At 42.9% G+C, this 12,373-nt stretch overlaps 1 protein-coding gene across 4 annotated transcripts in view; it reads right to left on the minus strand.

Moving 5' to 3' along the window:
- Positions 1-160: 160 nt before the first annotated feature.
- The window catches only part of klhl32 (kelch-like family member 32), a 29,921-nt gene continuing 17,708 nt past the window's right edge, over positions 161-12,373 (minus strand). For 3 of the 4 annotated variants that reach the window (XM_056379954.1, XM_056379955.1, XM_056379953.1), the window contains 6 exons: positions 11,378-11,593; positions 8,189-8,915; positions 7,921-7,979; positions 5,465-5,657; positions 2,984-3,078; positions 161-1,365 (listed from right to left, as the gene is read on the minus strand). In XM_056379954.1, the coding sequence (XP_056235929.1) occupies positions 1,204-1,365; positions 2,984-3,078; positions 5,465-5,657; positions 7,921-7,979; positions 8,189-8,915; positions 11,378-11,593 (1,452 nt within the window). In that variant the 3' untranslated portion in view covers positions 161-1,203. The remainder of the gene's footprint in view (positions 1,366-2,983; positions 3,079-5,464; positions 5,658-7,920; positions 7,980-8,188; positions 8,916-11,377; positions 11,594-12,373) is intronic. The other variant, XM_056379957.1, reaches the window with a different exon arrangement.

The raw sequence follows: 12,373 nt of genomic DNA on the forward strand, positions 1-12,373 counted from the left end.
GGTTGGAGAATTCATACAGAAGGTTGGCAGCAGAGCTGATGCTTTAAATTAGTGTTAAATTATCTATTCCTGCTAAATAATTCTCACAGAAGACTAGTCACCTCCCTTCTTTCCTCTGTTACAGCTATTAACAGTCGTCATGAAATACATCCCAGCACAATTTATTTATGTAGCGTCTTTATTCTGAAAACTTTCCATGTATTCTTTCAGACCCAATGATTTGGACAGACGAGGGAAGTGCAGGGATCATGTTTTCTCTCTTTTGGTCAAAGTATTGTTTTTGAAAATCAGCGTAATGCAGAGTTATTATCATATCATATACACACTTTGGAGGATGTTCAGCAGATATTCTCTGAATAATGATAATGACCAAACATTCATTTGAACAACAGTCTTAGGTCCTGAGCGTAATAGAAATCTCACAGTCTTACACAGGTTGATGTCATACACACATACAGTAGTATGTCACTGCTGTTGCAGAAAAAATCGATTCGTTTTTACCTTGTTTGAACTAAAACATTACATGGTCATGTATGCACTGATGAGCTTCAGCCTCAGGCGCTTGATACTTGTTAACCCGATCTGTAATTTCAAAGTACAAGTGAGTCAGTGAGAAAACAGGTTCCTATATATCTGTAAAAACATTCTGCACATGTTCTTCAAGCTATCAGAGTGATTATAGTGTTTTGATGGAGATATTATGTAGATATTTTATCTAGAAAAGCTCCTAAAGCCCTATGATGGGTTTAAAAATTTTTTTTTTTAATTTACGGACATTTAAGCAACTCAGCAATCAATTATGTGATAATATGATTGGCATTTTGTTTCTGTCTCTGGAATTATAATCTTTCTTGAGTTATTTTTTCTTAACTTGCTCGTCGCGTCTTCACTGGACATCAAGAATGGCATCTGCCTTTGGGGAAATACAACAGTAATGCTGTTTTATTATAACAGCTGCTTGTGTCGGAGTCTCCTAGTAGCTTGCAGAATAACATGGCTCTCATAGATCAGGAAAATCATGTTATTACATTTGGGTCTCAGAGAAATCCCTGTGCACTCTTGTGACAGGTTCCAGATGATTACTATGATCAGGTACATTTTTATCAGTCATATTTGCAAATACTGACTGTCCAGAGTTGAGCAGAGGCTCCTCCATCCTCTGATTGTGTGTTCATGTTTTCTGAAGTTTTGTTCATCAGTGGTTTAGACAGCACCTATTCTGTGATGGGGGACTTGTAGAGTCTGTAGGTTTGGGCAGGTGAAGTAAGGAGCAGGGAGGAAACAAGCTGCTATACCATTGGAGGCAAATGGCAACGTTGGTCCGTAGAAAACCTCCTCCTTCCCCTCTGAGCTCAGATCCAGCACCTGGAAAGAGGATGTTTAAGTAGTAATATACAGATCTCATCATAAATTACTGTCAAGTACATCTGTTGTAAATATGACATAGTTGAGACACACTATTGGATGGACTGTCATGAAATCCGCTCCGCACATTCATGCCATCCTTAGGATAAACTGTAATCACTTTGGTGATCCCCTGATTTCTCATCTGTCACTGTCATAATGAAGGTAAACATTATACTTGCTAAATATCAGCATGTTAGTAGCCAGCGTTAGCATTTAGCTCAAAGCATTGCTGTCCCTAAGTATGGCCTCACAGAGCTGCTAGCATGGCTACTTGTGCTACTATCGTTCCACTACAGCTTAACAAGAAAACCTCTCCTTGTAAATTTCATACTAGAAAGACCAAAACTTTGGAAGATAGCCACCTGATTTGATTAACTTTCAGACCACCGAATCCTCATGCTGGATTTTGTCCCCGTCCCTTACACTGACAGCGCTTCAGGGAGGGGTCTTTTAGTAGCCAGTATGAACAGGAGGAATGGTTATAGCAATTAAAAACAGTTTCTATGTTCTTATGTTTTTAGACAGACTTGAAAACATTGTTAACCTATCCCTTAGATTAACACCACTCCAAGTCCATTACAGCTCCCTGCAGCACAGTCTTCACATGCCCTCTAAGCCAACAATTCCTACAACAATCATTCTTACATTTTACACAGTAGAGAAGGATGTAATAAATGGTAAATGGACTGCACTTATATAACTTCTTTTAAGCACAATTTGCCTCTCATTCAGCAATTCACACACACACACACACACACACACACACACACACACACACACACACACACACACACACACACACACACACAATGCAAGATGCTGGCCTGACCATCAGGAACAACTCGGGGTTCAGTGTCTTGTTCAAGGACGTCATTTGAACACACAGCTACTAATTTACATACATAAAGCTACAGGAAAATCAGTGAAAGATATGGGGCCTGGTGAACCAAATACTGCACATATGGGTCGAGTGGACTGTGTCATTATTCTTCCCCATTCTTTATATTCAAGTGCAGTAATCATGGTAACCATACTTAACAAATCCGTCCATACAGAGTCTCTGCAATCAGCGTCCACTCTACTTTTAAATTTGATTGGTAGATACCTAAATATATTGTACTGAAACAGTCATCAATATGTATACCCAGCACTTATTTGTGTTATTATTGTTACTATAGCAGTAGCATTTGATTATTCAACAATGCCAAAATATTAAAAGTATTGATTGAGCTATAAATGATCACATTGTGTCAAACAAGCAAGATAATGTGTGTTTAACTTGTTATATAATACAGTATTTCTGACGGTGCAGCCTTTTTAAGGGTAAAATGGCTGAGGGGGAAAAAAGACTGGGACTCTCTCCAGAAACCGTCTGGGCCCTGGCTCCTTGTGTAACAATACAAGATGTGTGGTGTAATTCAGAGCAACGGATATTTTCTAATTAGTGTACTGCTGTTTCACTTCTCTGCATGAGCAGCATATGAACAACACTGAATAACTGAATTCATATCACATATCTGATCATTCTGAAGTATCACAACAGTTGCACAGTAAATCCAAAAGCCACATCTCTCACCTGAATGCATGCCAGAGGCTCGTTGGTCCAAATGGAGTACCCTCCAACCACATAGATCCTGTCATCATGGACGGCTATTCCGGACTCGTTTTGACCTGAGGAGGACAGAGCCGACGCAATGCTTCACTGTGCCAAGCAGAGGGCATTCTGACAATATGACTTCCACGTCCCCCGAGAGGCAGGGAGGGAGATAAATGGAGAAAGATGGGGCAAGGGCGGGAGTGTGTGGAGAGTTAAGATTGAGCTGCCGTTCTCTTTCCTGTGACTTTGTCTCAAACTTTTACAGATAAAATGGGAGAAAAGGATGCAACAACAAATGAGGAAATTCATACAATAGGAGAGATGGTGGGATGAATAGTAAAGTCATCAACTTTAAACCGTGTGAGTCTTCATTAAAGACAACAGCAGTTCATTATAACATGAGTTAATATGACCACATCCTACAGTACAGGCACGGTAGATTGTCTCATGTGCCTGTGCTCCATCCCCAAAGTGTAAGGATATGTGTTTTCACTGTATATCATTCCACCGCCCCCTCAGCAGGGAGGCATTATAATGTTTTCACGTAATGAGAGGAGAATAAAACACAGGGCTTCACTCAACCTATGTGTCCAACTACATACTGTACATATACATACTTCAATTAGCATCAAGGCATTGAAAACTCAGTTTCAAATCTTAACTATTTCTCGCTAACATTTAATATTCATGATTTAATAAGCTACAATCAAAGTTAAAGTAGTTTGAAAAAGAAACAACCTCAGGTATTATGTATTAATACTAAATACTAATCAGCTGCTTCATCAGGATGTGATATCATTTTTGTCTCATGTGAAACAGCCAAAACAGTTGTGAATTCATGTCAGATCCCACTGTTTATATTTCAGGGCCTTCAATAGAAAAGTTGACCATCGGGGCGTCGTGTAGCGTAGTGGTCTAAGCAGGCGCCCCATGTGTAGAGGCTACAGTCCTCGCTGCAGTTGGCCCCGGTTCGAATCCCGCATCGGACGGCCCTTCGCTGCATGTCATTCCCCCTCTCTGCCTCCCTGTTTCCTGTCTCTCTCCACTATACTATCAAATAAAGGCATAAAAAGCCCAAAAAAATATACTTTAAAAAAGAAAAGTTGACCATCAGTTTCAATCCAATATTAACTCTGCTTTTGCTCTGTTTTGCTTTCAACAAAGCAGTTAGCTAAGTTTGTCGAAGTCGTTGGGTGCTGGGCAGACAGCAGTGGGGTTTTAAAGCTTTCTCACTGAAACAGCTGCCTGCTGCATCAGAGAAAAAAAAATCAACAAAAACAAAAGTTGTGGGCCAGAAAATCAATATAATGAGCTTAAAGACACTATAGAGCTCCGCAGAGCCGAGAGAAACTGCAGGCAGCTAGCCACCAAGACCAAACAATCCTACATATGTCTTTTGTTCTCAAGTATAGCTGTGTTTATTTATTGTGTTTATCTTAATGCAAGACAGCTGTACGGTTTTATTACCTGTTGTGTGACATGCTATGTCCTAACCACTATTGTTATTGTGTCATTTTATTAATTGCGTGTTGAATGACATACTGAAGATTACTCATTCCTAAATGCTGCTGGTGCCATATCCACTCTTTCTTATTTACTATGGGTAATAATTACAACTCTGTGTGTGATCCGGATTATTACCATGATTATTATCTGGACCTGCAAACCCGTAGATGTCAACACAATAATTATGTCTGATATTTTACATCAAAATCCATCTTTACTGTTTCCTGAGAAATTGACAAAAATGTCAAGAAATGCCCTATCCCGAGTGATTTTAAAAATTCCTGTGTCCACCCCTTTAAACCGGATCAGCACCAAAATTTTATGGGTTCTTCCCCGGCCCCCATCCCTCAACCAAGTTTGGTGCAAATGTGTTCAGTGTTTTCTGCATAATCCTGCTGATTAACACACAAACAAACAAAGCGACTACACTATAAGCAGCCTCTGTCACATACAAGTGAAGGAGTAGTTTTAGGAAGTATGGTTATTCAACATCTTGCCAAGGGTTTGATGTAAAGACTGATACCACTCTCATATCTGTATTCTACATATGAATCAACAACTGGTTAGCTTAGCTTAGCACAAAAACTGGAAACAGGGAAACAGCTAGCCTTCCAAAACTTCTAAGGCTCATTGACTGACACTATATCTATTGTATAACATTTCTAGTTTGTTTGCTCTGTAAAAACAATAAAGTGTGAGTTTACATGAGATTACATGTGGAACTATTTCTTGCTGAAGTTGCCAAACAACCAGCATGGGCAGGTTTTGTCATGTTTGGACAGAACCAGGCAAACTGTGTCCCCCTGTTACCAGGATTTATGCTAAGCTAAGCTAATGGTCTCCAGAGTGTAGCTTTGTATTTAGTGTACACACATGGGAGTGGTATCAAACCATCAAGTGGGAATTTGGGTGTGTTCTGCATGTTCACATGTGTGGTTCCTCCACTTTGCCCACCCGTGAGGAGGCTGAAGGAGCAGCGAGTCCACTGGTCCAGGTCCATGTTGTAAGAGTCGATGTGGCGGACGAGGATGCGGTCGTTGTTGTAGTCCAGGTCGTTACCGCCTAGCACGTAGAGCTGCCTCCTCACCGCCGCCATGACATGGTAAACTCGCCTCTGCAGCATGGGACTGCGGGCCAACCACTGGTCCTGAAGAGGAGGTGGAGGTGGAAGTGGAGGAGAGTGGATGAGGCAGTTAAAGCAGATGGAAGGGAAGAAAGAAGGAGGTGAGAGGTAGTAGCGAGAGGGAGGGAGGGAGGGAGAGAGAAACAGAGAGAGTGGAGAGGGAAGGAGGATGAATAAGAAGATTAATATTTAAGCATATCCATGCATGGGTAATTGATGTATGCTCAGTGCTAGATAAATAACGTGACACTAGAGCTCTGGTTTGTACTAATGACTTCCCTCCCTATTTCTAATCATATGTTTCAGCCACTCCATTTTACACCAAGGATCCCTGCTCATTTCACTAAGTGTGTTGTAGCTTATTTTGTGTCTGTGTGTATGTGTGTGTGTGAGTGCTTGATTGAGGCAGAGAATGAAAGTGTGTGTGTGTGTGTGTGTGTGTGTGTATGTGTGTGTGTGTCTGCTGGGAGCTGACGGGTGGCCATCTGTTGAGGGTAGAGTGGGTGGGGGGTTGCTGTTGCTCTGGCAGGTGAATGTAGATTCCTGGTGAATACAAATGAGACTCTCTCCCTCCCTCTTTCATTCGCTTCTTCGCTCCCTCGCTTCCACGCCGACATGTACAAACACAGACCCATATGGATATGCACCTTACTCTTATACACACTGCATACCTCCATATCATATACAGCCTCACCGAGATCCAGGCCCCTTCAACAGCTGGCTCGTAATGTACACAAACACACACCGCAGCTTACTACATTCCTCTGTAGCTGAGCTGAGTGTGAGTGTGGCAAATATAGAAATGATATTCAATAAAATTCATTCAAATTCAGAGGAAAACAAAATAAATATAGGATTGTTCACTTTGTATTTAGGATAAATGGTTGTAACTTGTAGAGAAAACACTGGGAGGATTTACATTAAAGGACCAGGTAAGCATGATTAATTAACTACAACTTACTGCTGATTATATTCTAAGGTGAGCTGTAGAGTTTCAAACAGGTGTATGTAGTTTTCTTATTTTCCTGGGTGCCTTTGGTTTCACTTAATTTCCATATGGTGTGAAAATCAATTAGGAGACTCTTGACTCTTGCCTGTTGTGTAATCTGTCACCGTAAACATAAGATCTGCATTAATGTTCCGAAAAAAAGCCATTGTTGTGACGCTGATGTGGTCAAAGTGTAGATTAACAATATAAAGCAATAAAAAAAACTGAATGCAGATTTAACACTAACTGTAATCTCAGGTGTATTTTTATAGGCCAATATCACAAATATATCTCAGAGGACTATCGAGTCTGAAAAACATGGACACCCTCTCTCTTTACGACAGAAGATGCTCACCCATGTTTTTTAACCAAAAAACAGGGGAGCCCTAGAAAGGAGGTGTAGCTCTTCTAGGACAAGTTAAGACATGTTACTGTGTGTGGACAGAAAAATCAGTTGCAGAATGAATTTATGTGGAAAAGGAATTTGAACAGAACTTGAAGAATTTAGATGAACTTTATTATCAGAATGACTTTTTTTTTGCCTAGTGGCCTTTATCAGTGTCGGTCACAAGCTGAAATGCTTCAGTCTGACACTGAGAAGTTGTTTTTAATAGTTAAAGTATTACTAATGTTTTGATCCTTTATGTAGTGAACTGAATGGATGCCAAAAGCTTTCTGGAGGGTTAAACTTCTATTAAATTTATTTTTTGGCCACTTTGGGACGGTGGGTAAAGAAAATTGACAAGCCGAACATTTTTAGCAAACATTAGCTTCTTACACAGCCAGCAAGAACAGAGAAACATCAGTATTCATTTGGACTCCTGTCTCAGGCCACTTTACTAATATAAGCCCAGCGTTCACTGCTCTCTGTTCTCTTGGCTCCAGTAATTCTTTATCTGCTGAGTGCTTCACCAGGCAGTTGCTGTAATGGCCTGAGTCTGGCAGGTAGTGTATGGTGAGTTTTTTTTTTTTTTGCTGAAAACAACTGCCTGCTGCTGGAAACAGTGAGAGCAGTGAGAGTGGAACCAAAACAGAAACCAAAACAAATGTGTGAACAGACACTAGAAAGGTGAGGGGGGCCGTAGAGATTGATGATAATTCCCTGTGGGTCCATTAAACATCTCTCTCACATTACACATAGTAATTTGATCCATTGTTAATATAAAATGTTTGTAATAGCAGCTTTAAAAATATGAGACTCTACACAGCATGCGTTCAGATATAGTCAGCAGTAATATAGTACAGTAGACTGTAGGTGTAGTTAATTTGTGGTGTAAACTGCCGTCACTTCACAGTTACCTGTTCTGGATCGTACACCATTAGTCGATTCTGGTACTGAGCTGTGTTTGTCACCCCACCTGGAACACAAAGGAACAGCAGCCTGGGCTTTTATCAGAGAGTGAAAGATGTAGGTACAAATATGCATGAAGCAGTGTGTGTGTCTTAGCTAAATGTCAAGAGTGTGTCTGTGCATGTATATGTTCTGGTACGTGTGGAATTAGGGTACAAGTAAGCGTATGCATGTGTAGTGTATGATCTGTAGTCCTTCTTCCCCATCACTGTTTACCTGAGACCCAGAGCAGGTTGTCAGCCACACAGCCGGCGTGGCAGGACAGAGAGCGGTCAAAGGGTTGGACAAACATCCATTTGTTCCTCTTGGGACAGTAGCGCTCCACGGAGGGCAGCACCTGCCTCAGCTCGTTCCTGCCCCCCACTGCGTACAGGTACTGACCCAGAGCTCCCAGGACAAAGTGTTCTCTGCAGGCCTTCATGGGGGCTATCTCAGTCCACCGGTTGCCCCTGGGGTCGTACCTACAGGCAGTCCTTACTGCACACGTCCTCCCGGTCGCATGCTCCACCTCCCCACCCACAACAAATAGGAAGTTCCCCATTACAGCCACACAGTGGTGGCTGCGCCCGGTGGGCATGGGCGCCAGCTCGCTCCAGTTCGACCCACCTGCAACACGCACGTGCTCCTGCGCGGCTGGGTTGAAATACCGCAGCTCCCTGACTCTGCTCACCTCCCGCTTCCGTCCTCCAGCTATGTAAAGGGTGAGGGACTGGAAGCGAGGCCTGGTGCGGGCTGACTGGCGAAGAGGCTGGGCAAAGGTGGCGTGATGATAGTCTAGGGCCTCGTCCACCAGGGCGGCAGCGGTAGGGCTGGACTGGACCAGAGGGTGGCTGTGGGCCAGGTGGTGCAGGGTGGGGACGTCCATCAGGCCATAGCGGACATGTTGTAGAAGATCCTCCGTGTACTGATAGCGACAGTCATGTTCCAACCACAGAACGACCAACTAGAGGCAGAGAGAGAGAGGAGGAACAGTTATGGACTGTGCCAACAGTCATTCACACCTGCATGGAAAGGCAAGCGTTAAATGTGTCATATAGTTTGCCTATTATAAAACTGTTTGCTCAGGAACATAAATTTGCAACTGCTAAATCAAATTTTAATTTGAGATTTAGTGCCTATGTCAAAATTATAGTTCCATCAAACTAAAGTTTAAATTGGGGTAAACCATCTTAAATTCTTTGTGCTTTACTTCTCTTATTTTTTATTGGTAAAATGAGTTGAACCAATTTAATGCTGTTGTGTTATTTTGACACATAAGGAGGTGGGTGTTGCAGTTTTTTTAGTCAAGGGAAGGGTTCAAAGAAAATATTAATAACTCTGAGCTTTTTAAAAGGTGCAACAAAAAGTTCAGCTGGCTCGCCATTTTATAACTTTTATGCGGTCCCTTAAAAAGAGAGTGGGAAGAAGGAAGAAGTAAGAATATGGAACAGAGAGAAGGAGGAAGAACGAAGGTATAAGAGAAAAGGAAAAGAAAAGACAGACAACTTGGAGTAAGTATGAAAAGAAAGAAAGATCAGAGAAGTGAGAAGTTGGGAAGAAAAGCAGAAAATGGAGAAGGAAAACCAAAGGAGAAAAAACAAGCGAAGGACTGCTAATCATAATTGTTTTTCTAGACACTTACAGGCTATTATGGCAAGGCTGAGGCAAACCATCACATACACATACTTGCCAACACACACACACACACACACACACACGCACACAAGCATTTATTAATCAGTAGCATTCCATATACAGACTGTAAATATCCACAGGCACCCTCCTTTGTTTAATGCAGGCAAACTGGGTTCCAGAGAAGGGATTTAATTGAACTTGAGAACAGTGCAAGGTTATTTAGCTGCAATGAGGAGTGTATGTGGGCAAGATGACTGGAGATCACTGATGCCATTATCAGGAAAAAGAAGTGGGGTTTTTTTTTCCAACGTTATCGGCGCAGAGACTGAGAATTTAGGGATGCAGAATAAAGGCAAGTTTAGGGGGCAAAGGAGACGGAGGCGGTGACAAGGACGACCGTGGACAAATCAGACAAACACTGAACAAAATTCACAGTATTACAACAGAAACCATCACACAGCATTTGGTGCATGATGTGTGTACAAATACTCAATGTGTACATTATCTTATCTATCCAGACCTTCCTTTATTTTCCCTTCAATCCACTGTTAATTTGTGAATATGCAACAAACATGCAAGTGGAGATTGTCTTTTTGTGGTATCTGTGCCACTCTCCTGTCTCTACCTCCCTTTCTCTATCGCTCACCCCACCTCTCTCCTCCTCACAGCTCTGAAGTGACTCTGTGTGTGTGTGTGTGTGTGTGTGTGTGTGTGTGTGTGTGTGCGTGCACACTATGGCAGCTGACTGTGAAGGTCACGCTGCATCACACAACTTCCTCAGGGCACAGAATAAATCAACTCCTTCTCCCTCCTTCCCCTCTGTACTGAAAGAGAAAGTGGGAAAGAGAGTGTGTGTGTCTGCGTGTGTGAAAAGGAGAGAATGAGGGAAAGAGATAGTGAGGGAGAGAGGTAAAGGGGGGGGGCTACAGAAAGGCAGAGCAGGATGGCAAGAAAGAAGAGAGAGGAGAAAAAAAAACAAAGCCAGAGAAAATGTGATTTCCAGAGCGTGAGAGACTCTAAGAAAACTCTGAGTGACAATGATTGACGGCCAAGCTATATCTGTCCGGTATTGGCGTGCGCAGCCCTCCCCACCCACCACCCCACTCTTTCGAACGACGGCCCCCGCTTGCCGTTCGCTTCCGTCTGATGCCCAAATTAACCTTCTGGGCGAAGTGAAGGAGGCCCAAAGCAGCCTAATCAGAGGCTGATTATGGCGGCGGCGGCTGGCTAAAGGGTCAGGGTAATTGTGCCATCAGAGGCCTGATTGTTTTCAATCAGACGGGCGGCCGAGTGACAGCTGGGGGATTGGGGCCCTGATGGAGCCGCGGTGGGCCTAATCAGAGAAGAGAAGGGGAGAAAGACAGAGGGAGAGAGATCTGGCGGGGGTGGGGGTGAGGTGGGAGGAGGAGGAGGGGAGGCTGATTGGTGCAAATGAACAGTCAAAACGGCAAGTCCCCACCCTGCACTGCCGCCTCACTCCACAATCCCGGCAGTTCATCACGCATGCACACACACACACACACACACACATACACACACACACACATACACACACACACACGCACGCACACTCAGGTGGATGTATGGACTAGCTGTCCATCACACAGTGAGAAACAGTCCTTCCTTTTCCTACTGTCCTTAATATAAACAAACAGTTTATGACATACAGATGGCAGTGTTTAGTTTGTTGTTTATCAGTCTGTGTGTTAGATGTGTATTGTGTCAGGCGCACACACATACACACACACACACACACACACACACACACACACGCACACACACTTCCTGTACCTTCCATATCTCCTCCTCGCTCAGGGAGGTGAGGCGGTCGCTCTTCAGCACCTCCCTGAGGAGGCGGTAGGGCAGCTGCAGGGCCTCGTCCTGCCGGCTCTGGCTCAGCTCAGACAGATGCTCCACCAGGAAGCCCACCACAGCCTCCTCTAAGGCGGGGAGGTGGAACAGGTCGGCAACGCGGTACAGCTCCAGGTAGTTTACGCTGCTCAGCTCCTGCAGGACGGATACACATAAACATACAGATGAATGCATGTCTTCATTTACATAAGTTGAAAGGCTTCAGAGACAGCTGTCAGACCACATGATGGTAAAACACACTATGGTAACTAATGATGATGAGTTTGTCTGGCAAAACACACCTAACCCTCAATCCCCATTTAGAAAATCTGTGAAACTGTAACAGCCACTGCTCTATCTTCTCCCCAGATTCCATCAGTTGGACCTTTGTGAAGACAAATACTTAATGGTTTCATTTGAAGTGTTTTTTATTCCAAGGTAAATGACCTCACAGTTAATATCATCTAAATATTCCAAATTTGCTGGGAGCTGCCTTTAGGCAAACCCTCACCCTGACACTTATATAATATTCCACACTTAGTGACGTAATCTTTGATTTAATGTCACATTTATGTATGTATGTATTTTATTCAGCAGAGATGGTCATATACACTCATCCCCAATACATATATTAGATAGTATATGTACTCTATTACACAAACCAGACACACACACACATACACACATATATATATATATACACACACTGTGAGCTGATTTCAGGGTCATAGTTAAATGACAAACACAGATGCCAAATGTGGCGACAGGCAGACAGAGAATAAGCATATATACAATAAACTGATAATGTGACTAGTGGAATAAGACTGCCATCTTCTGGCTGTCCTTCAGCACAGACAGTACAAACATTCCCTTCTGCTACTGTTCACCTTACAATAATATAATACCTCAATGGATCAACCACTCAACTTTTACAGA

Source organism: Seriola aureovittata, chromosome 7 (assembly GCF_021018895.1).
Source record: "Seriola aureovittata isolate HTS-2021-v1 ecotype China chromosome 7, ASM2101889v1, whole genome shotgun sequence".
Taxonomy (NCBI): Eukaryota; Metazoa; Chordata; class Actinopteri; order Carangiformes; family Carangidae; genus Seriola; species Seriola aureovittata.